Genomic DNA, 26,379 nt, shown 5'->3' on the forward strand with positions numbered 1-26,379 from the left:
ACCCAAAGGAGCTGGAAACTTCTGTCCACATAAAAATCTGCACGAGGATGTTTTTAGCAGCTTTATTCATAATTACTAAAATTTGGAAGCAATCAAGACATCTTTCGTGGATGAATGGATAAACTGTGGAACATTCAGGCAAAGAAATATTATTCAGAGATATTAAAAAATGAGCTACCAATCCATGAAAAGACATGGAGAAAACTTAGATGCATATTACTAAGTGAAAGAAATCAATCTGAAAACGCTGTATGACGCCAGTCGTATGATATTCTGGAAGAGGTAAAACTATGGAGACAATAAAAAGACCAGTGGTTACAGGGGTCAGGGAATGGAGGAAGATACATTGACAAAGCAAAAAGGATTTTGAGGGCAGTGAAATTCTAATTGTGCATATATGTCAATATAGTTTTGCCCAAACCCATAGACTGCACAACACCAAGAATAAACACTAAAGTAAACTGTAGACTTTGGGTGATTATAATGGGTCAATGTAGGTTCATCTCTGGAGAAAAATGTACCATTCTGGTGGGTGTTATTGATAATGGGGGAGCTATGTATGTGTCTGGTTAGGGGGTATATGCAATGTCTCTGACCTGTCATCTCAATTTCATTGTAAACCTGAAACTTACCTAAAAGAAAATCTTTTTTAAAAAAAGTTATCTATTTTCTAGTTGGATTTTTTATTATTGAGTTTGGAGAGTTTTCTATATTCTAGATACTAGTCCTTTGTCAGACAACTTATGTGCAAACTGTTCTCCCAGTTCCTAGCTTGTCTTTTCATTGTCTTCACAGGGTATTAGGCAAACAAAAAAGTATTTAATTTTGATGAGGTGTAGTTTATTAATTTTTTCTTTTATGAATCATGCTTTTGATGTCAGGTCTAAGAATTTATTGCCTTGCTCTATATCCAAAAATTTTTCTCCTATATTTTTTTCTAAAATCTTTCTAGTTTTATGTTTTAGATTTAAGCCTAGAGTCCCTTTGGGGCTAATATTGGTTTCAGATGTAAGGTTTAGGTCAAAGTTCATTTTTGGCCAGAGGATGTCGAAGTGCTCCAGCATCATTTACTTACTGAATTGCTTTGGTACCCTTGTGAAAATTCAGTTGGTCATATTTATGTGGGTCTATTTATGGGTTCTCTGTTCTTTTGTATTAATCTATGTGTCCAGCACTCTGCCAACATTGTTTAATGACCTTAGCAATGTAGTAAACCTTAATATCATATAAAATCATTCCCCTCAATTTGTTCTTTTTCAAGATTGTTTTGTTATTCTAGGGCCTATGTCTTTCCATTTGAATTCTGGAATAAGTTTTTCTATAGTCTATGTCTATGAAAATCCTGCTGGATTTTGACATAAATTGCATTAAACCTATAGATCACTTTGGGAAGAACTGGTATTTTTACTATGTTAAGTCTTCAAATCCACAAACACAGTCTGTACCTCCATTTATCCAGTTTTCTTTCATTTTTTTATCAGCGTTTTAAAATTTCAGCATTCATTTCCTGAATGTGTTTTAATTTTGTGCATAAATATTTCACTTTCTTTGGAATGATAGGTGCTATTGTGTTTCTCATTTGTTTCCACATGTTAATTGTTAGTGTATAAAAAGTGATTAAGTTTTGTGTCTTGAACTTGTATCCTTCAACCTTTCTGGACTCATTAATTCTAGGAGGCTTTTGTTTTGTTTTTTATATTTTGGAGACACAGTGACACAATTATATTATATGACCCTGATTAGCATTAGGAGTTGAGGTGGTACACTGAGAGTAAAGGAGAAGTCATTAAAAGATTTTATTTAAAGGAGTGGCCCGATTACACTTTGGATTAGAATAATCCATCTGGTTACAATATAAAGAATGAATCAGAATGAATTTAAAGGGGAAGAATGGGTAAGTCCCAAATTATGTAGATGTTTTTCTAGGTACTTTTGCAGGCTTGTTCCTGTGAAGAAATGTTTTCCTCATGAGCTTAGAATGATTAATTCAACCAGTAGTGATTACTACTGAAGCACTAGGAACTGATTCATACAGCTCGCTGACTTCCTGCTGGTGGCAGCAGGAAAGTGACACTGGATTTATCATCACTTAGACGTTCCCACACTGGTAGCAGAATATTTGCTGTTATTTTTACTTCTATTTCCATAGAGCAATAATGGAAGAAAAACTATTTATTAAATATTTACTAAGTCAGATATAGTGACAAGAGACTTCCATCTGTTACCTCATTTGAATCTTAAAACTAGCCAGTGAAACTGGTAATCATACACACACACACATATATATAAATTTTTTTTCTGGTTGAAGTGTGATTTTATTTCAGATTGAAACTAGAGTTAAGGTCTATGAAATATAGAAACATTAGCATTTAGAAGAAAAAGTTCTTTTATGTCAGAAAGTCATCTCAATTTGTACAGAATATCCTTCTTAATATTATTAGACTTACTTGTACCCCTCCCCATCCAGGATTGACAATTTTGTCAGGAACTGTGAAGGTTCTGAGACTTCTTTGTCTGCATGCTCCCAAGTGAGTTTGGTATAGTTTCATATCCATCAAAGGTTTAATTTCAACATGTTTTCTTTTTTTTATTAATTTTTATTGTAGTATAGTTTCTTTACAATGTTGTCTTAGTTTCTGCTGTACAGTAAAATGAATCAGTTATACTTATATCCTCTGTTTTTTAGATTTCCTTCCCATTTAGCACAGGAAACTCTACTCATATATATTTTCCATGGGAAGAAACTCTGCTTTGAGGGGCTATGTAATTTTTAAAGGTCACAGCTAAGAAACAGAATTCATGCTTTAGATACATGGCTTGGAAAATGTTTGTAAAAGAATACTAGGTCAGTTAGGGTCACAGTCTGACTCAAATTTCATTTGTAAGTTAGTCACACTAACTTAAACTTTCATTTGTAAGTTTATCAATATAAAATCTTTTTTTTTTTTTTACTTTCCAGATTTCTGTGGAAATTTACCTTTCTTTATGAGAAAGTTAGCAGAAACTAAGCAAAGCTAAGCAAATAGGGCAGGATCTCATAGTCATGAAGATATATCCACAGGTATATTTAGAACATATGCTGTACTTGAGGCATTCTATTGGGTTGGCCAAAAAGTTCGTTCGGGTTTTTCCGGATCACAAAACCTGAACGAACTTTTCGGCCAACCCAAGACTAGTCTCCGAGGACACAGAAGTCAACTAGACATAGTCCCTGCTTCTTAGAAAACCTGAGATAAAATGAACTGTAAGCCAGAAAGCATCCAATACACAATCTCAAGTATATTTAATAATAAAAATATACAATATATAAAAATATACACAAAATTAAATATATACAAAACTGCATAGAATTACAAGAGGAAACTGACAAGAAAGACAAGTATCATATGCTATCGCTTACATGTGGAATCTAAAAAAAGTGTACAAATGAACTTATCTACAAAACAGAAACAAACTTATGGTTAACAGGTGGTAAGGGGGTAGGGAGGGATAAGTTGGAAGATTGGGATTGACATATACACACGACTATACATAAAGTAAATAACTAACAAGGACCTATTGTAAAGCACAGGGAACCCTACTCAGTACTCTGTAATGGCCTATATGGGGAAAGAATCTAAAAAGAGTGGACATACGTGTATTATAGCTGATTCACTTTGCTGTACTCCCGAAACTAACACAACATTGTAAAACTATACTCCAATAAAAATTTTAAAAAAGGAAAGAAGCAGCTGACAAATACACCAATGAGATGGGAGAAATGGAAGTACATAAAGAGAGAGGATGCATTATAAATTGCTATTTCGTCCTTTTTGGGACTCATCAGTACAGTGTAGCTAATGCAGTAAAAATTTAAAACATTTTGTTTCTAAAATTCAATCGTATATAAACAGTGCTGAGGTTGGGTATTGAATGCCTAATGAGTAGAAGTAACTAACTATTTGTGATTTAATTGGGATAAAAACAGGATTTTTAAAATCCAATAAAGGGTAAACCAAAGATTGGTATTTGTTTATAGGTATAATATTTATTTAGCACACAGTAATTTAAAACATAAACACTAAGAATTAAAGTGTAAAAAGCACTTTTTCAGTGTCTCTAATGTTTTAAAATACAAAGTCTAAAATAAATATTAGTTTTAGTACTTTCTCTTTTTTTTTTGGCTGTGCCAGGTCTTAGTTGCGGCACTTGTGATCTTCAAACTTTGTTGAGGCATGCAGAATCTTTAGTTGCGGCATGCGGGATCTTTAGTTGCGGCATGTGGGATCTAGTTCCCTGACCAGGGATCAAACCCGGGCCCCCTGCATTGGGAGCACAGAGTCTTAGCCACTGGACCACCAGGGAAGTCCCTAGTCTTAGTACATTTAAAAATTTCCCTATATATTTTCAACTGACAGTAAGAGAATTTTGAATGTGTTAACCAATTGTATCTTTTCTCATTGGTTATTAAAATCATTTTGCACGGTTTCAGCTATTATAGTCATTTTTATGGTCCCATGTGTACAAATCCAGGGCTGTCTGTATAGAAAAAGAGGAATTCATTCATATTTGTTGGGTTCAAAATATAAATATCAACTCATATTACTTAACACCTACTTAATTTAGAATCATGCTCTTCCAAATCCCTGTATTACATCATTCAAGGATAGCTTGCCTTTTTGCTGTTAACAAGTATTATAAATGCACATTGGTGATATTTTTGGCAGGCCAAGAAATACAGCAGCAACTGTATATAACAACTTATAATGCATCTCTTGGAGACGGTGCATGAAATTCCCTAAAAAGTCCTTAAAGTATTTAAGTCTATGGAGACATTATTATTTGTCTTGCTGCAAATCCAGTTTCTATGTGTGTAGTTCCTGGCACTACTAAGTCCAACGTCATTCAGGTAGGCACATTCCCCAACTCCTTTGATGACAAACCTAAAACCAAACACAAAAATATTAAAAAAGCATAGGTTGGACAGACATCTACATTCATTCCTCCTCTGTATTCTTCGGCACCCTTACTCCAGGTATGTTTAATGTGAACAAGAGAAAAGTGAAAATCTGTCATTCATGTGGCTTCTTCGTAAATATATACCATGTCTGTATTTCGTTCCTTTTCTATTCTCAAAGTCCCTGCTTGAATATCAGAAGATTATCGTCATCCATACCAAATCCAGTTATGTTGTTTATCAGGTATTTAACTAGTGCTTGCTGTTGTAGCCAAGTGAACTGCTGCCATCGGCGGTGATAAAAGAAATTATCACATATTGAGATATAGGGAAATCATTCTGGCTTATACATGAGTTAACTTGAATTTTATACTATCTAAAATAGCCTGTTTGTGGCCTAACAAACATACATTTGTGCATCCGCTTTAATTTTAAAGAAAAGGGCACATGGACCAGAAGTGAAGAATGACCATGTTAAAAATAAAGATTAAATGCCCCTCTTCTTGGGACACCAATACTGGTCCTCCTTCAATGATAAGACTCCCTTCCCAGGGGCGAAGGCCATACTGGCCGGCTGTGTACATGCTGGTCTTTTTTTTTTTTTTTAATTTGAAACCTTGAAGAAACGTAACCCTGACTTGTTTAATGTTCTCTGTTCTGACAAGATATTAAATATAAAATATAAAATATAAAACTCTGCTGGAAACGCTGCTTCTCTGGAGCAGTTTCTCAGAGTAATCTGCGAAGCGGGCTTCCGGGCTAGTCCTCAGCTTGGCTCAAATAAAACTCTTTTCTATTCTTATTATTGACTGTTTATTGATTACTTCCATTGTCAGTGGCCTTCAGTGAAGATTATTTTCAGTGTTCTCCTGACCTGTTTCATACAAGTGTGAAAATAAAAATATTTACTTAATAGTAAATTCTTAAAATGGCTTAGCTTTGATTGATGGAAGTGATTGGGCCCTTATATTTTATCTGCTCCAATGTAAGGGTTAAATTCAAAATACCCCCACTGAGGTGTTCACAATCCGAGGTATGTTACTAAGTTCCTTCCAGAGATAATTTAGGGGAGATTCCCATTGGTTCCCTGACGACCTTCCTTTTGTGAATGGATGCAGCAGCTGGGAGAGTGGACTGAAGGTCTGTGGATATCAGTGCTTCAGTGGCTTTCTAGGATTGTAGGACCCCCGCTGTGCATCAGCTGTTCTCTCTACATTCTAAATAGGGATTTCAGCACAGTTTAAGTCAGTGGATGAAAGTGGAAAAACTGTGTCAAATGGCATCATCATGCTAAAGATTTCAATGAAATCACAATAAGTTTTTCCAAAGGCACAGCTAATAAATGGAAGAGCATACAAAGGATTTCTATTCTGTACCTCATAGAGCAGTAAGCCTTCCATGATAATAAATTTATTTTCCCATAAACACAACTCACACACATAACCACATGTAAACACAATAGAAGGAAAAGAAGACTAAAAACGTACGAGGCATTATATTCAGTGCTGTCTGTCCATCTCCAAACATCCTTTGATGATTCTCTTCTAAGGCCAATCCAATGGTCAGAAGGGCCTTTGTATCTTTTCAGGAAGTTCTATTATAAAACACAGAAAGTAAGAACACGTGTCTCTTTCATATTACTCTTGAGTCTCTCTTCCCTCCAGCATCTCTCTTTGGGTGGCAGCCTGGTATAATTGAGAAGCTTAGACTTTGGAGGGAGACTAGTCCCCACTTCTCAGCTTAAATCACTCAAATACCTCTAATCCTAAATTACATTAAAGTGATCATACCTCCCAATTTGGGAAAGTCCCAGGTTATGCCTGTGGTTCCAGCATAATATTAATATTCTCACTTTCACTTCCCAAAATGTCCCAATTTGGATGATAAATTACATGATTACCATATTTCTTTGTACAATGGGAACAATACATCTAATTGAAGGTTAACTATGGGGATTACATGAGAGAATGCATGTAAATTGTCTCACAGGGTTCCAGGCAGAGAATATACCCCAAACAAATATTAGGCACTAATATGCATCCCATGTCCCCAAGCCTGCCTGGAATGGGGTCCTTCCTCATCTTTCAGCTTTCACCCTATGCAGCATATATCTTTCTCAGGGAGCTTAAGTATTCAACAAAGAACATGATCCAAAAATACTTCTTACCAGCTCTTCCTCGGTTTCTAACTGAGCAAGAACAGCTTCTGATGAAGTACAGAATGTCTTGCTGAATGTCCAATTCCTTGCGTCTTCAGAAAAATAAAAACACTTACTTCCAAATCCAATCCATTCTTTTGGGCAGGTGACATACAGAACATACAAGACCGGCTTTGTGTTTCTCACTAAAAGTTGGACAGACACAGTGAATCATAACAAATACATTTTCTCATCCCTTTTATCTATTTTTCCACTTACCATCCTGAGGTCAGTCTTTTTTTTTACATATGTATGTATACACATATATATATACATGTGTATGTGTATGTGTAGGTACAGTATAACCAAATTCCAAAATGAGGGATTTGAAGAAAAACATGGCCAAATATCAACTAGACTCTTGTACTTTTATGGCCTTTGCTAGTAGCATTTTGTTTTTCTTAAAATCTGAACAGGGGCTACTTTCTATAGGTAGACAAATTGTTAAAAATGTCTTCCATGCCCAAATGCGTTTGTTTTTCCCGATGAATAGTTTTCCTTTATATGTATTTTGGCACCACTCATTACATAATTTCCCTTATCATCATCTTATTTTGCTTCCAGAAACATATTCTCAAGTGCCTGGATACATAATAAATACTCTCTGTGGACGCTGTCCAGCTCTTGGTTATGTGCAGAATTGCTGAGCTGTACTGCGCTACCAACTAAGATTTCTAATGCCTCTTGGAATGCTACCAGCCTTAGCCATTTATCAAATACCAACTGCTACTCAATATGTGGAAATATGATTGCATTTCACTGCTTGCCAAAACAGCAGGCCTTTCTGAGATCATTTTTCTTTCTTTGGTTTCTGGGAGAATACAATATTGAGATCCATGATCACTTGCTGAGTGCAAGCTAGCAGTAGTTGTTTTTTTCCTAAACGATTTTATTATATTGAGGATTTGCCTTGGAACAGAATGGCCTACAGAAACTAATATGTGAATAAATATATATATTTTATATGGTGATCTTTTACCCCTGAGGTCAGTCTTGAAGTACGTACATTCAATTGTTGCCTTTCTAAGTCATCACTGACAGTCTTATCCCAGGCACAAACGTCATCAGTCCACTGGACTTCAAGCAGAGTACCTGTGTATCTGACTTCCCAGGGGTACAGGGACACTAATGGCTTTAAGGAAATCAATTTCTGCAGCATTTGATTTCTGTAGTATTCGTTCCTAGTATCATACAGATTCCCTTTCCCACATCTTCCTTAATATCAGTCCTTCTTACTCTTGACAAAAGAAAGGCAAACTCCTTGCCTTTCCTAGATTTTACTATGGTACATTTCTTAGGAGGTATAAAACCTTCTAGTAGACAAAACATAACACAGTTCAAATATTGATTTTAGTACCAAAAATACAACGTAGGGTTTCCTATGTAGTTTTTTGTTTTATACATATTTCTGTTAAATATATATAAAAATATTTGGGCCCTTGTTAGATGCTCTGAAACCAGCAAGATTTCAGAGTGTAAGCTATGGGAAGAATAGATGTTTTTGTTCCATAACCTCACTTTTTCCTCCCTTATCCAATCTGATAGGAAATACTATTGACTCAACTTTCAAAGTAGATAGATTCTGGGACCTAGTCCCACCTCCACTGTTACCATCAGGGCCAAGCCACAGTCCTCTCTGGCCTGGATTTCTACAAGTTTGCCCTAATAGGTGCTCCTGAGTCTACTTTTTCTTCTAACAATCTGTTCTCAAAGTAGCTGTCAAAATGATTATTCTACAGTGAAATTCAGATCATGGCATTCCTCTCCTACAATTTCCCTCTTCCTGATCCTCCCCACTACACTCAAAATAAAAGCTGAAGTCTTTAACTGACTCATAAGGCTATTATCTCCCTGACCCCCAGCCCGTTACTCTCCCTCATTCTCATTTTGCTCTAGCTGAAGAAGCCTCCTTGCTTTTCCTCCAACATACCAAGGAGATTCCTCCTTTGATTCTGCTTGTTCCTGCCACCTGGAATGCTTTCCCCATATAGCCACATGGCTCCTTCATCACCTTCAAAAGTTTGCTGAAAAGTCATCCTTTCAATGAGGCTTACCCTGGCCACTTGTATTCCTCAAACTGTTACCCCTATAATATAGTATCTATGTCTTCCTGCTACAATATGAGTTCCCTAGGAGCAAGGATTTTTTGCGTGTTTTGTTCACTGATATACCTCAAGCACTTCACACAGTGCCTGGTACATAATGGAGCTCAATAAGTATTTATCGACAACATAAACGTGTGAAGAACATGTAAAGTTTGGAGAACAGGTAACTCACCTGCCAGAAAAGTGGAAAATACCGTCACAATTGTAGCTAGGACCATAACAATGATGATGCAACAGTAAAGCGGGATTATAGGAGATGTAAATGGTAGGCGTTTTCTTTGGAGGCCTTTACCTATAAATACAAATGTCATAATCTCAATCTCATGAAGGTATTAGGAAGAAAAACTTAAATTTATCACAGAATCAACCTGTAAAGTCAGCTGTACCTCAAGTCCCCTATTGCCAACCCCCTTCACAAAAGGTCCAGGTCCACAAATGAGAGCCATGGCCCAAGAAACTGAGTTTTATTTCCCCTAGATAATCTTCCAGTTATTGGAAGAAGAGCTAATAAGAGAATAAGAATCAAAAAGAGTAGAAATCAGGATGAAAAAGAAACATACAAATGATCCAGATTTACCTCCATAAATAAGAGATCTGGTTAGAAATACTGAAAGGAGCATTAGAAAATTACTCAATATAATTCATCACATTAACAAAATAAGAGAAGAGAAAGCACATGATCATCTCAATAAATATAGAAAAAAATGTGAAAAATGTATTATTCATCCAAGATAACAAATCCCAACAAATTAGGAATTGAAGGACTTAACCTGATAAATATCATCTACAGAAAAAGAACAGCTAGCATGATACTTAGTGGTGAAAAAGTAAACGCCTTCCTCCAAAGGTCAGGAACAAGGCAAGGAAGTCTGCTCTCACCAATCCAATTTAACTTTTTACTAGATGTTGTATCAGTGGCAATAAGGCAAGAAAAATAAATAAAAGGCATACGGATTGGAAAGAAGTGAAAGTGTCTCTAGAAGTGACATCCGCTCATCTCCCGGTAGAAATATCAATTTGAAGATTATCTGCACATGAAAATATCTTCCCAAGAGCCAAGGATTCCAGGCACACCCACCCCCATGCCTCATCTCAGCTCCTGCCTACTCCAGCAATTCCAGGCAGATAAAGCAGCCTCAGACAGCTTCCACACAGGGCTTCCTGAATTTGAACCGGGAGGCACATCCACAGCAGGGCAATTTCCCTTGCGCCGATACCCTGTAGGAGGCCTTAATGCAAACGGCCAACCACCTGGGTTCCTATGGATACACAATCCATTCTCGACTTCAGCTTTGCTTAACTGGAAAAACCATAAGCCTGCTTACTGAGAGGACCCACTCTGTATGACTGAACTTTTCATTCACCTCCATATTTGCCACTCACCATCCCACTTGGGCGGACATTCACACTCTTATGAATATAATGTGTACTGGGGATGAAAGCAGGATGGTCATTGACAAGGCTAGAGAGGAAGCACACCAGCTCCACCTAGTAGATCCAAATGGAACTCCAGAAGCAAATCTGTCAGTCCCTATTGCTAAGCCTAACTGGGATCCTAATAGTGGGGGCATGCCACTTGTAGAACATTATAGGAGGTGTGTCTTAGTGGGTCTTCAAAAGGGGGTACCTAGACAAAAGAGGTTAAACAAGATTCAAGAGATAAAACAAAAACCAAATGAGGATGCAGCAGAGTTCCTAGAAAGGATTTATCAAGCTTATAGGCGCTACACGGATGCAGACCCTGAGGCCCCTGAGAATGTAAGGATGATAAATATGACTTTCATCGGGCAAAGTGCCCCAGATATAGGGAAAAAATTACAGAAGTTAGATGGTGCATTTGGAATAAACCCTTCTCAATTAGTAGATGTTGCTTTTAAAGTATTCAACAACAGGGAACAACGACAGAAGCAAGAAGATGCAAAATGGAATGCACCTTTTCTGGCAGCAGCATTGAATTCCCAGAATGTGAGTAACCTAAAGGAAGCCACCATTGGGGAAGGAACAATGTGCTTACTGCAAGGAGGAAGGGCATTGGAAAAGAGATTACCCTAGACGAAAGAATAATAGAAGGAAGACAGGAGCCTCTCATATGGTAAAAAGAGAGGAACACGCTGATAATGAATGAAGAGGCCCAGGGACTCCCTTGGACTTGAGGCGTCTGATTCTAATTGACTGACTGTCAATTCTAAAGTTGACTGACTTTCTAATAGATACGGGTGCCACATATTCTGTGGTAAACACCAAAGTGGCACAGAAAACGTCTCAGTCTATCCCAGTCACAGGAATTTCTGGAGAAGTACAAAACCGTTAGTTTTTACAACCTCTGGAATGCCAACTAGGGGACCTCAGCCTGAAACATAGCTTCTCATACATGCCAAGTGTTCAATCCCCCTTTTGGGACGAGATCTCCTTCGTAAATTAAATGCTCAAGTAACTTTTTCCCCAGAACAGCTTGACATCAGGGTCCCACTGGAGCACGATTTAAGCCTACAAAAGGTGCTCATGGAAACCCCAGAGAAGGAGACAGAGCTCTTTCCCCCTGAGGTCTATGAAAAGATAAGGCCAGAAGCGTGGGCTGATGGCACTCCAGGGAAGACCAAAAATGCAACACCAACGCAAATCCCATTAAAAAGGGACGCTGGGACGCCTAATCTAAAACAATATCCTCTGAGACAAGAGGCCCAAAAGGGAATTCAGCCAATCCTGGAGAAGTTTTTGAAAACAGGACTGATTAAACCTTGCAGGTCATCTTCTCGGTCTGCCGGCTTTCCGAGTACAGTCGTACTCTCTGCCTCAGCACCCCCTCTCCGATTCATTGGCCTGTCGTGCGGCAAGCTAAGCGAGCTGGCACCCGGTAACATGTTCAAAATTCTTCATTTCTTATTTGGCTTTGGCTTGGTAAATTTTAGTGAGCCCCTCTCCTCCCCAAAGACCCCCAAATTCTGGCTTGCCTGAAAATGCAAACAAGCACTAAAGAAAGCACTGAGATGAGTAACAGCTCGTGTGTGCTCATGACCACGTGTCCCTGGAACACAAGTGAGAAGTATTAACTCTGGAAGTGACACCTGCTCTTCACACTCATGCTCTCTTTCCCCACACGTGTTCTGTTCCCCTTCTTGCCCTATTTATAACATGAGAACCTTTCTAGAGCACTTTTCCTATTGCAAGAGTCCTTGTGAATAATGTCTCCCTTTACTAAGTCCACACTATTGATACACAGTACAATATGGATGAATTTAAATGCATTATGCCAAGTGAAAAACAGTCAGACTCCGTACACATTCTTCTAAAGCAAGAGTAGAAAACAGATCAGTGGTTGCCAAAGGGTGCGGGAATGGGAAAGAAATGTTTACAAAGGGCATGGGCGTGGGGGGGGTGGAACTGTTCTATATCTTGATTGTGATGTGGTTACATGATTATATGTATTTGTCAAAACTCATAGAAATGTAACCCAAAAGAGTGAATTTTACTGAATGTCAACTATACTTTGAAAAAGTTCCTGCTGACTTTCTTTTAACCACTACATTTCACTCACTTCACGTATATCTTCCAGAATGATAGGAAGCCTCAGTTTAAATGCTAGGCAGGGAAAAAAAATATCGAATTGGCTTGTTTAAACAGTATACAATGACATTTGGATTTGGGCTCCATAAGAAAATCTCAGCCTTCATTCTTTCTGGTTCTACATTAAAGCAAAACTGTCTTAGAAACTCAGTATGTTATGACTTGCATCATTTTTTTCATTGTTAGAAGAGTAAGACGTACATCTCCCCTTCCACCTCTCCAATAAATCTCCTATTTGCCCCCTTACTAATCTTCTAAAAGTCCCCCCTTTTTCTTCTCCTTTATTTCCCTATATCTAGCTCCTAACACCCTCCCTTGTTTCATGTTCCATTTCTCTTTCTTGCTTACTTATTAATACTTCTCTTCTCCTTTTTTGTAGGGGAATAAAATTTGCCACCCCAAAATGTCTCTTTGGCATGTGGATTATTTCAAGCTGAAAACCATCAAGACCCCAAAGACTCAGGAAGAATCTTTGACCATCCCCCTAACTGCCTAAAATAATTTAGATAGAAGGCCTGTTCCTGGAATAGAGCTATCACCAGAGATCTCTGCAGATTAGGAGGTGAGCGTGATGGGGGAAACTGGAAATGGCCTAAAGATCAGAGTCCGCTCTTGTGTCCCTTGTCTCTGTGTGGCCCAGCAAACATTTATTCACCAAACATTTGCTTTTCCATTTCCATGTCAATGACCTTCCTCCCCTTTTAAGTCCCAAACCACTACCCCCAACATCTTTTGTCATTAGCTGGAGACAGTATTTAAGGTGAAGTTTTTGGCCATTTTAGTCAGTTACTCAGTTTTCCTGTGTCTCTCCCATGTATACATGTTATTAAACCTTTGTTTAATTTTCTCCTGTTATTTATCTCATGTCAATTTAATTCTTAAACCAGCCAGAAGAGCAGAGGAAAATTTCTTCCTTCCTGACACTCTCCTCTGGTGTGTCCTCTTTTTGTCTCCCTCTAAATTCATATGCCTCTTGTATTACACTCTGAACACAGCCACCTTCAAATTTCTAGTTTGAAAAATGGTGTCAGGAATTATCTCACAGAAGAACAGAGAAATGAACCATATTACTGGTCTACTGGTTTTAACTTTTATTTTCATGTTCTAGAAAACTTAGTTAACTTACAGGAACAGTTTAAATTTCAAAAAAATTGGTTTCACATTTGCACTGGTCAAATAATTTCAGTTATGTAAGCACTTGACTTAGCTAGAAAAACATTAACGTTCTTTAAGAACTTTCTTTTTCATTAAGCATGAACCCTGTGTTTCAGGAACTACAATATCCTGTTGATAAAAAATAAAATTCAGGGAGGGGAGAAGGAAAGAAGAAAGAAGGAAATGCTTGTTTTTAGCAGAAAATAGAGGTTCAGTAAAAGGTATTCTTTCTGCTGGACTGAAATACAAACACGTGAGAGCTATGTTCTTTTTCTTTCTCATCAAATTTTCTATAAACTACAAATGCTAAAGGGTTTGCTGGTGGTTAGGTTTAGCCTCCAACTCCCACCCTCAAACACCCACATCGGTTTTTAAATGACAAAGGATCTATATACCAATAGTCCCAGTTTCTGCAGGGACTTTTTTTTTGAGTCAATAACTATTCATGGTTTTATTAAACAAAAGTCTCTTTAGAGAACAGTAAGAAATTAATTCTCAGCTAACATCAACTGGGGAGAGGGGAAGGAGGTTACAATTTTTTTTTAATGCATGGATGTTGATAAATAACAAAATTAAACACATAGATACTATATTTCAACAAATGCTTTTACTAATCAATCACTATGTTGTTTTAATACTCTGATGTTCTCATTAAATCAAAACTCTTTAACTAAAATGGTTATGTTTAAAAGATGCTCATATCATTCTTATGATCACTCCTGAAAATTTCTGGTTAAGACACATTTTATAAACTACTTTGGTAAGGTACTCTAAATAGGATGACATAAGGCTAGCTGAAGATCCACCATAATCAAAGGGCCAGGGAGTGAATAGGAAAGAGAGAAAGAGACAGAGGAAGAGAGAGAGAGAGAGAGAACACAAAAGTACACCAGAGCCTGTGAGACAGAGAGAGAGAGACATAAAGAGGGAGAGAGACAAAGGGGGAAGCAAAGAGAAAATCATTTGGACACATAAATGAGCCTCAATAGATTTTAGCTGAAATATTTAATGATATCACTGAATATCAGATCTACCCTTGATTCCAAAAGGAAATTTTGTGGGGCACTTTTGTACCCAAGGGAAAGAAAATATACTTTTGTATTTAGTTAGAATTACTTTTTGAACAAAAAATTATGACTTTTATTTCTCCAAAGTAGACACACAGATGGCCAAAAAACACATGAAAAGATGCTCAACATCACTAATTATTAGAGAAACGCAAATCAAAACTACAATGAGGTATCACCTCACACCGGTCAGAATGACCATCATCAAAAAATCTACAAACAATAAATGCTGGAGAAGGTGTGAAGAAAAGGAAACCTTCCTACACTGTTGGTGGGTATGTAAACTGGTACAGCCACTATGGAGAACAGTATGGAAGCTCCTCAAAAAACTAAAAACAGAACTACAATCCCTCTCCTGGGCATATACCTGGAGAAAACCATAATTCAAAAAGATACATGTACCCTAATGTTCATTGCAGCACTATTTACAATAGCCAGGACATGGAAGCAACCTAAATGTCCATCAACAGAGGAATGGATAAAGAAGATGTGTTACAAATATACAATGGAATATTACTCAGCCATAAAAAGGAACGAAATAGTGCCATTTGCAGAGACATGGATAGACCTAGAGACTGTCATACAGAATGAAGTAAGTCAGAAAGAGAAAAACAAATATCGTATAATATCACTTATATGTGGAATCTAGAAAAATGGTACAGATGAACTTATTCTCAAAGCAGAAATACAGACACAGATGTAGAGAACAAACTTACGGATGCCAAGGGGGGAAGGGAGGGGTGGCATGAATTGGGAGATTGGGATTGACATATACACACTACTATGTATAAAAGAGATAACTAATGAGAACCTACTGTATACCACAGGGATCTCTACTCAGTGCTCTGTGGTGAACTAACTGGGAAGGAAAACTAAGAAAGAGGGGATATATGTATATGTAGAACTGATTCACTTTGCTGCACAGCAAAAACTAACACAACACTGTAAAGCAACCATACTCCAATAAATATTTCTTTTAAAATTGTGAGTTTTAATCCTATTTCTTCCAGAAAATGTGACACCAGGTCAAAAGTCACTTCAGAAGTGAAGCCATCTCCAACTCCATGGTTTCATTAAATATATTGTAGCACTAATCACATCAAATTGTAGTAACTCATTTGGCTGTCCTTGAGATGATGAAACCCAGAAATCAGGGTCTAAATATAATTTGTCTTTGTAGCCCTGTGTCTAACAAATAACAGATTCTAAATATATGATTATTAGATTCAGTCAGACTATAGAATAGGTGTCATGGTTAATTTTTTTTTTTACATATACATGTATCTATTCTTTTTCAAATTCTTTTCCCATTTAGGTTGTTACCTAATATTGAGCTGAGTTCCCTGTCTATACAGTAGGTACTGGCAACTTTTATTAGTATATGTATTTCAAAATTGTTACATATAAAAAAAAAAAAAAACTCAATAAATAAATAAATAAATAAAGGAGTGGGATAGGGAGGATGGGAGAGAAGCTCAAGAGGGAGGGGATATGGGGATATACGTATATTTATAGCTGATTCACTTTGTTGTACAACAGAAGCTAACACAACACTGTAAAGCAATTATACTCCAATAAAGATATATTAAATAAATAAATAAAAACAAAGAAACAAAACTATTGTTGTCTGTTTGCCATGACTCTGGGATATAATGATCTGTTATTTAATTTCATAATGTGACTTGCCAGGGTGCAAGTTGCCAGCAACCTGGGAGAAATACAAGGACTAATAAAATAAACCCAAACAACATTTTTCTCTTAACCTCCTGCAACCTAACTCACTGTGCAGAAATATTTAAGTAACATACACAGTAACATAATCACCGATGCAACAATTACACACTTGTCCTCTCACCCACCTCTAGTCCCTCAAAACACCTCTCCTTCTATGGAGATGAACTGTGAAGAATTATATTCCTGCAGTGCAATTTCTATCCTGCTGTCAGTGGTTAGTGGATTAAGAGCTGTTTCGTTTTGTCAAAGCTGATCAAGTTTACCTTACCAGATCGTCCCTCCTCCATGCTTTCTCTGGATGTAGGGTCTGTCTGTAAGATTTTCGAAGAAGCCTCCTCCACAGTCATGTTTCTGCTTCAACAGGAACACTCGGCACTGTCTCTAAGTAGTTGCAACAGCAGGAACTGGGAAGTGAAAACAGTTTGAATCTGAACGATCAGCTAAAAGAGAAGCAAAACCCCCGCCCAGTAAGTGGGCTGTAAAGGAAATAAATGAAGTTAAGCCCTTTAGAATTTTAAAATGCGAAGTGCTTTTAACTTAGAAAGATCAACTCCACAGACTTCTGTTCCCTGTCAAAATGGAATAACAGGGACCAGATTTACTTTCTTGCCTGAATCAACTAAAAAGAAAAAAAAGAAAATGTGTGAAAAAAAAATCCTTTTCAATCACTGGGCATCAATCAATGAAGGGCAGTGATCCTCTGAAAACAAATTTGGTGAGTCCTGCAATTGCCCCAGCTACTGCCCAGAGATAGTTTTGTAGGTGTGATCTAAGCAGGGGAAAACCAGAGAAATGCCAAGAGATTCCCTGAGGTGAAGAGGGGAAGCTCAGAGACAAGGCCTATGCAGATAGAGTATCAGAAAAGAAAGAGACACACAGAGAGAGGATTCTGGGGATGTACAGAGTGTTCCCCTCGGGTATTCAGCAGTGTACTGATCAGCACTTGTGTATGAGGATGGAGGGAACAAAACATATGAAATGACTAGAGGAAGCAGTATCCAGTGTTCCCATCCAGATGGGAATAGTGCCTGTTCAGACCAGCCAGACTGGGAAACCTCATCATTTATGGGGCTTTTTAAGAGTACTCATAAATATCTTGCTTCAGTGGTGGGGAAAGATTAGCCATAGACTAAATAGTGACCTGATTGCCTAGAACAAATTGAGATAATAGGAAAAATACATATATCTTTTATATACATAAAATGAATTTGGTAAAGTTGCAGGTTAGAAAATTAATACACAGAAATCTGTTGCATTTCTATACACTAATAACAAAGATCAGAAAGAGAAATTTAAGAAACAATCCCATTTACCATCGCATCAAAAAGAATAAAACACCTAGGAATGAACCTACATAAGGAGACAAAAGACCTGTACTCCAAAAACTATAAGATGCTGAAGAAAGAAATGAAAGATGACACAAACAGATGGAAAGATACCATGTTTTTGGGTTGGAAGAATCAATATTGTCAAAATGACTGTACCACCCAAGGAAATCTACAGATTCAATGCAATCCCTATCAAATTACCAATGGCATTTTTCACAGAACTAGAACAAAAAATCTTAAAATTTGTATGGAGACACAAAAGACCCCAAGTAGCCAAAGCAATCTTGAGAAAGAAAAACGGAGCTGGAGGAATCAGGCTCCCTGACTTCAGACTATACTACAAAGCTATAGTCATCAGAACAGTATGGTACTGGCACAAAAATAGAAATACAGGTCAATGGAATGGGATAGAAAGCCCAGAGATAAACCCAAGCACATATGGTCAATTAATCTACAACAAAGGAGGCAAAACAATAAAATGGTGGAAAGACAGTCTCTTCAACAAATGGTGCTAGGAAAACTGGACAGCTACATGTAAAAAAATGAAATTAGATCATTCTTTAACACCATACACAAAAATAAGCCCAAAATGGATTAAAGATCTAAATGTGAGACTGGACGCTATAAAACTCCTAGAGGAAAACATAGGCAGAACACTCTCTGACATAAATTGCAGCAATATCTTTTTCCATCCATCTCCCAGAGTAATGGAAATAAAAAGCAAAAATAAACAAATGGGACCTAATTAAACTCAAAAGCTTTGTACGGCAAAGGAAATCATAAAGAAAACGAAAAGACATCCCACAGATTGGGAGAAAATATTTCCAAATGATGTGACCAACAAGGGATTAGTCTCCAAAATTTACAAATAGCTCATGCGGCTCAATATCATCAAAACAAACAGCCCAATCAAAAAATGGGCAGAAGACATAAATAGACATTTCTCCAAAGAAGACATACAGATAGCCAAGAGGCACGTGAAAAGATGCTCAACATCACTAATTATTAGAGAAATGCAAATCAAAACTACAGTGGGATATCACCTCACACCAGTCAGAATGGCCATCATCAAAAAATCCACAAACAATAAATGCTGGAGAGGGTGTGGAGAGAAAGGAACCCTCTTGCACTGTTGGTGGCAATGTAAATTGGTACAGCCACTATGCAGAACAGTATGTAGGTTCCTTAAAAAACTAAAAATCGTGCTACCATATGACCCTGCAATCCCACTCCTGGGCATATATCTGGAGAAAAATATAGTCCAAAAGGATAACTGCACCCCAATGTTCATTGCAGCACTGTTTACAGTGGTGAAGACATGGAAGCAACTTAAATGTCCATCGACAGTGGAATGGATAAGGAAGATGTGGTACATATATGCAATGGAATATTACTCAGTCATTAAAAAGAATGAAATAATGCCATTTCCAGCAGCATGGATGGACCTAGAGCTTGTCATACTGAGTGAAGTAAGTCAGACAGAGAAAGAGGAAGATTGTATATCACTTATATGCAGGATCTAAAAAAGAAATGATACAAATGAACTTATTTACAAAACAGAAACAGACTCACAGACTTAGAGGACGAACTTATGGTTACCAGGGGGGAAGAATGAGGGGAAGGGATAGTTCGGGAGTTTGGGATTGACATGTACACACTGCTATGTTTAGAATGGATAACAAACAGGGACCTAGTGTATAGCACAGGGAACTCTGCTCAGTGTTATGTGGCAGCCTGGATGGGAGGGGAATTTGGGGTTAGAATGGATACATGTACAGGTATGGCTGAGTCACTTTGCTGTGCACCTGGAACTATCACAACATTGTTAATCGGCTATATTCTAATATAAAATAAAAAGTTAGAAAAAAAAAAAGAATGGAGAAAAAAATCCTAGGTCCTTGATTTAAGTTCTTTCTGGTAGTTTACTATCTGTCTTTGTTTAATTGTAATAAAAACTGCACTTGGGGGGAAAAAACAGAGTACTCATAAATATCTTGCTTCAGTGGTGGAGAATGATTAACCATAGACTAAATGGTGACCTGATTGCTTCTAACAAATTGAGATAATAGGAAAAATACATATATCTTTTATATATATAAAATGCTCCTGTTCCTGGCACAAAGCTCCTAAAACCCTTGTAAATTCCTAAGTGATAAGAGCACTTAGGAGCATCTTTTGTTCGAATGAGGTGACTTTGGGTGGGCTCCTGGAGGGGGTTGGTCACAGCAAGACCATGCCATGATTAGAAGTTTGGAATTATCAGCCATCCTCCCCATCCTCCAGAGGGGGGAGAGGAGCTGGAAATGGAGTTAATCACTGATCATGCCTATGCAAGGAAGCCTCCATAAAATCTCAATTGCATGGCATTCAGAGAGCTTCCAAATTGATGAACACATTCACATGAGGAGGGTGGTGCCCCCCAACTTCATGGGGATAGAGGCTCCTGCCCTCAAGACCCTCCCAGATCTCACCCTATATAATCTCTTCATCAAGCTGTTTATCTGTATCCTTTATCACACCCTCTAATAAACTGGTAAGCATAAGGGTTTCCCTGAACTCTATGAGCCACTCTGGCAAATTAATCAATATCGAGGAGGGGGGTCATGGTAATCTCCGATTTGTAGTCAAATTGAACAGAAGTTATGGGTAACCTGGGGGCCTACTACTTGCACTGGCATCTGAAGTGGGGAGCAATCTTGTGGGACTGAGCCCTTAACCTGTGGGATCTGATGCTATCTCCAGGTTGATGGTGTTAGAATTGAGTTAAATCATGGGACACCAAGCTAGTGTCATAGAGAATTGCTTGTTTAGGGGAAAAATCTCGTGCATTTGGTGACTAGAAGTGACAGAAGTGAAGAGTTCTGTGTGCATAGTAAAGGAGATTCACGGGGAAGAAACACCAATTAGGAAGGACTGTAGACTTTTCCTTTACACAAATCTTAAAAGGGAGACCCAAAAGGCTAGAACCATTTCCAAATAATTTAACTGTGTCTCAGAACAAATTCAAGAATACTTAGAGAAATGCAAAAATATCCAATACCCAACAAGGTAAAAACTCACAATCTCTGGAATGCTATCAAAGATTTCAAAGAAGCAGAAAAGTATGACTCATGATGTGAAGAAAATTAGCCAATACAAACAGGCCCAGGAATGAAACCGAGCTGGATCCTGTGGGGCTCCTGGGCATGGAAGTCTTTCTGTGCCCCATTTCTTGTTTGTAGGGAATAGACTCCAGCCTCCATGACCTTCCCTGAGTTCTAAAGGCAGATTAGAACAGTTGCTAATCAGGGAAAGGAGGGGAGGCGGAGACAAGGGAGGAGCAGTCAAGAAACAATAGTGCAGCCTTGGGGCAGGGTCCTGGTTCTGCCTCAAGGGATACACACAACAATATCTTTAAGGTCTTTATAGAACTAAAACCCCCAACAAGTGAAAGATGTCAGCATTCTTCATTCCAGATTAAAGTAACCAGAGAAGCTCTTCAAGCAGACAACCTGAGGCCAGATTTAAGGAACCACAGAAACTCATTAGATTACCTGAGACCAGATTAAAGGAGTGCAGTCCCTGCACACACCCTAATCTTATCAGCAACCCCGTTCTTGAACCATTGCTAAAACTCCACACCAAATTCCCCTGGATTGGGACACACAGTTTTTCAGGGCATGGGCCCGCTGTGTCCCCCTTTGCCTGGCAAAGCAATAAAGCTATTCTTTTCTACTGCACCCAAAATTCTGTCTCTGAGATTTGATTAGGCACCAGTGCACAAAGGGCTGAGCTTTCAGCATCAGGAATAATACAGATATTACAAATAGCAGATAAGGAAATCAAAATGTTTCTATAACTATTAAGTACAGTCACAGAAGATATTTAAGAAAAGATACAAACCCAACTTCTAGTGACAAAAACTGCAATTTCTTGTGATGAAAAATTCACTGGCTAGATTAATGGCAGGTTAGACTTGCAGAAGAAAAGACTGGTGACCTTGAAAACATAGCAATAGATGTTTGAATAAATTCCATAACAAATTGTCACCGAATCCCTAAGGAGAAGATCATTCCCTGTTGACAAAAGTTACTATTAGTAACTTTATTATTAAGCATTACTCCTTAGTATTATTTTGTGAAACGTCCAGAATTTTGCCATACCAGACAACATGAATGATATTTACTTTACCTTGATATAGAAAAAAAAAAATTTAGCAGGGAAAATATTCCACAGATAGCACTAAACATCTACTATAATGGATAAAATGAAAAAGATCAGTATATAATTTCTTAGGGATGATATAAAACAACTGGAACACTTATACACTGTTGGTGGGAGTATAAGTATTTATAGAAATTTTGGAACACTCTTTGACATAACAGCTAAAGTTTATCATAACTAAACCACGATCCAGAAATTTTACTCACATTGCCCCCCACCAAAAAAACACATATGTGCATAAAAAGACATACACAAAATCGTTATAGCAGCATTATTTGTAATAGCCAACAACTGAAAACTCAAATGCCCATTAATAGGAGAATGGAAAAATATTGTGGTATATTAATACAATGGGATACTATTCAGCAATGAGCATGAACAAACTCTTGCTATAGGCAACGACATGGGTGAATCTCAAAAACATAATGTTCAGTACAAGAAAACAGGCATAATAGAACACACCTTGAACTGTTCAATTTATAAAAAGCTCTGAAACAAGCAAAAATAATCTCTGAGGTTAAGAAGATTCTTTTGGCAGCAAGAAGGGAATAGTGATTGGCAGGAACCCAAGAAGGCTTGAGTGCGGCCGGTAATATTTAATGATTAGGGTGGTGGTTATCGCTACATGAAAATTAAGTATAATATTGTGATACGTACCTGTTCACTATACTAAAATAATAATATTTATTAAATATATTTGTGTGAAAAACAATATCAGTTTAAAAAAATAGTGCACATCAAATGCGCAAGAATAGGTGCCCATGGAGGGACAGAAATGGGACTTAAAGGAGGATAAATGAAACAGGAGAGGCTTTAAAAGGTCAATAATGATAGTATGACATCAACTTGGTCTGTAACTAACTTACCAACTACACTGCTTGTGGCCCAAGGGCCAGGGAGTGTTTCTCTTTGGGAAAAGACTTCATGGGGGTTGACGGCACTTACACTGAACCTTAAAGGAAAGATAGGATTTAGACAAAGTTGAACTTGTTATTTCAGCTATAGGGAATGAGGTAGAATTATGATTCCATACCCTGCTTACACATTTGAATCACTAGGAGGCTTTTTAAAAATGATTCTAATGCACCAGGAGAGCCTAATTAAATCAGGATCTCTGGGGGGTGGTATTTGAGCATCCATATTTTCTGAGATGTTCCCCCCCCCGACCAAAATGATTCTAAATGGGAGCCTATGTTGGGAATCGCTGGTGTAGAGTGCATCAATAAGGGAAGTTTAAATATTGATAACAATGGTGTTTGGTGCTATAAAGGTAGATTAGAGACAGTAAATGGCCATGGATATAGCCACTGGGGACTGTTGAAAGGCAGTCATGCAATGGGGCATCAATAATCAGAATGGTGCTTTGAGATCTAGTATGGCAGTGGCTTGTAAGATGGAATAGAGGTGGAAGGAACTAGATGTAAGTTAATGAAAGCATACTTCATTTGTAAAACAAAAAATTTTCATATGTTCTTTTCTTTTTCTATATTTTAAGTTTTAAACTTCTCAAGTCCATTTTTTCTTTTGGCGTTTACACTTGGAATGCTGGTCATTCTAATGACTGCCAGCAGAAAGCATCTCTGAAAGATAAGAGAATAGGAAATTGTGATTAGCTTTTTTTAACTCAGCATAGTTCTCTGGCGATTCATCCAAATTGTTATGTGTATTAAGACTTCACTCCTTTTTATTGCTGAGTAGTATTCCATGGTGTGGATGTATGCTAGTTTGCTTAACCATTCCTCTATTAAAGGACATCTCTTTCTTTTTTCCAGTTTTGGATTATCATGTATAAAATGGCTATAAACATTTGTGTAGAGGTATTTGTGTGAAATACATGTTCATTTCTCTGGGATAAATACTCAGAATTATGATTGGGTTGTATGGTAATTGTACATTTACTTAAAAAAAAAAGCCAAACTTTTCCATAGTCACTATACTATTTTACGTTCCCACCAGCAACGTATGAGTGAATCAGATTCTCCACATCTTCCCTGCATTTGATGCCAGGGTTTTTTAATTTAGCTGTACTGAGGGTTGTGGAGTAGTATCTCACTGTGATTTTAATTAGCATTTCCGTAATGGCTAAAGATGTTGCGAGCATCTTTTCATGTGTTTATTTGTTCTGTTTATCCTCTTCAGTGAAATGTATCTTTATGATTTTTGCCCATTTTGTAATTAGAGTCTTTGCATATTTGCTGTTGGGTTTTGAGGATTTTTTCTATATTATAAATATACATTTCCACCAACCCTTTCATCTAGATGTGGCCACAGAAATAATTCTCACTAATGTGAATGTGAATCAAGGTGAGGTATGTCGCTATGTCACTGGGCACAGACCTTCCAGAAATGGACTTGAGGCAAGAGACAGATGGGCCCCAGGCTGAACAGCTGGAGTTTGTCCCCTGTGGACAGATACTCCAAGATGAAGAGGAGAAGGAGCTCAGCCCTGCCTAGATAAGAGACCATACATTTCTCATTTTCAAGGTCAAGGAGACCTTCCCGACTATACATGCTCAGAGAGGCGCTTTGGAGGTCAAAAAGGGGAGTGATGTCAACCTACCCATAGGCCTCTTGGCTAGAATCCATCTTGGCTAAGAGATGCACACACACACATGGGAGGACCCTGAGATGTACCAAATATGGACTCAGAACCAGGCAAAGCAAGATGATTGGCCAAAGGAAACCCAGAAGAAATGCCCCATAAAAGTGATTCAAACTACCACGAGGGCGCAACTCTCCCTCTGAGCCCGCCCGTGTGTGTGTATTCACATGTACTCTTTTTCCTCCTAATAAACACTTCACGTGTTTCACTACTTCCCGTTTCTTTGTGGAAATTCATTTTCTGCAAAGCCGTACTGACCAGGGCCTTGTCACCGGCCACTGGTCTAGTGGTTAGGATTCAGTGCTCTCATTGCCACGACCTGACTTCACTCTCTGGTCAGGAACCAAAATCCTGCTTCAAGCCGCTGTAGGCTGAGGACACTCAGACATGTCTTCACAAAAGCTTTCCCCTTTCTCTATTTAGGTGAAAATATCAAGGAGATCTTAGAGGTGGCACAGCCTCAAGAGAAAAGAAAACTATGTCCCTGAATTTCCAGGGAAGAAAGCTGCATTCTGACCAGGAACTCCTATATTCCACAGCTCCATGAGTTATAAGTAAATATATACTGTGCTATCAATGAAATTTAGGTAGTTTACTGAAGCAGCAGTTTACTTATTTACTGCAGCAGCTGTGTAACACATCTAGTTAGAGTGGCGGCCCCATTTTTTCATGTTTTTTGTATTCCTAATCATTTATCATCCAATCACGCACCACAACAAAGAGTAGCCTCTGCTCGCCACAACTACAGAAAGCCCCGCGCAGCAACGAAGAACCCACGTAGCCAAAAGTAAATAAAGTAAATAAATAAATTTATGTAAAAAAAAGAAAAGAAATTATAATGGAGTAATCACAGTTCAGCATACAAAAATGGAATTGGGAGGCCATTGAGGGCCTGATTTCAGAACTAAAGAACTTGAACTTTCTTTGTATTGTACCAGATCCAAGGACACAGCAACATCTGCCAGCTCCTTTGGTTTCAAGGGTCCCCCTCCCCCCCTTGCTTCCTTTTGGTTTCAAGTTTCCCCCTCCCGCCTTGTGGCCTTGTGGTTATGCAACTATTTCAAATTCAACCAATCCTTGCTTAACAAGCACTCTCAACTTCTCCAATGATAATTCTTGACAAACAAGTTTTGTAACTAACCATGGCTTCTTGTTTTTGTCTTTTATAAACTTCCTCCATTTTTTTAGCCTGGCAGGTCACAACTCCAGAGCTTCCTGAATCTGTGTCTCCAGGCTTTAGCTCTAACAATTCCCCAATAAATGCCTCTTGATCTCAACCAGGTCTTTGTTTCTGAAATTTCAGTTAATAAGAGCAGTATGTTAAGAAAACAGTGGCACAATTAACCTGTATGACACCTGGATGGGAACTTTTTGTTTTAACATACCCGTGTTCTGCCAGAGGGAACTTGAGGATATTCAAACCCAGCTTAAAGGCAATTCTCCCCAAGAAAGTTGGGAAATGTGTGTTCCTGGAAAGGAGGGGGCCAG

The 26,379-nt window shown here is 37.9% G+C and overlaps 1 protein-coding gene and 1 long non-coding RNA gene across 3 annotated transcripts; one reads left to right on the forward strand and one right to left on the reverse strand.

The window, feature by feature from the left end:
- Nucleotides 1-2,286: 2,286 nt before the first annotated feature.
- On the reverse strand, nt 2,287-25,571 carry CLEC2D (C-type lectin domain family 2 member D). Of its 2 annotated transcripts, XM_082420383.1 has the most exons (6): nt 17,636-25,571; nt 17,027-17,162; nt 9,411-9,530; nt 7,104-7,279; nt 6,424-6,530; nt 2,287-4,922 (listed from the first exon to the last, which is right to left on the reverse strand). In XM_082420383.1, exons 2-6 carry the CDS (start codon nt 17,103-17,105, stop codon nt 4,778-4,780), a joined length of 627 nt encoding a protein of 208 aa, XP_082276509.1. In that variant the 5' UTR covers nt 17,106-17,162; nt 17,636-25,571; the 3' UTR covers nt 2,287-4,777. The 2 variants fall into 2 exon arrangements, with proteins under 2 accessions (XP_082276509.1, XP_082276508.1); XM_082420382.1 differs by having other exon boundaries at nt 17,027-25,571.
- Nucleotides 9,539-15,554, forward strand: LOC309640949. The gene is made up of 3 exons (XR_014252455.1): nt 9,539-11,203; nt 13,182-13,364; nt 15,115-15,554. It is a non-coding gene; the product is annotated as an uncharacterized lncRNA (long non-coding RNA).
- Nucleotides 25,572-26,379: the final 808 nt, after the last annotated feature.

The sequence above is a fragment of the Balaenoptera physalus genome (assembly GCF_965194825.1).
Source record: "Balaenoptera physalus genome assembly, chromosome: 13".
Taxonomy (NCBI): Eukaryota; Metazoa; Chordata; class Mammalia; order Artiodactyla; family Balaenopteridae; genus Balaenoptera; species Balaenoptera physalus.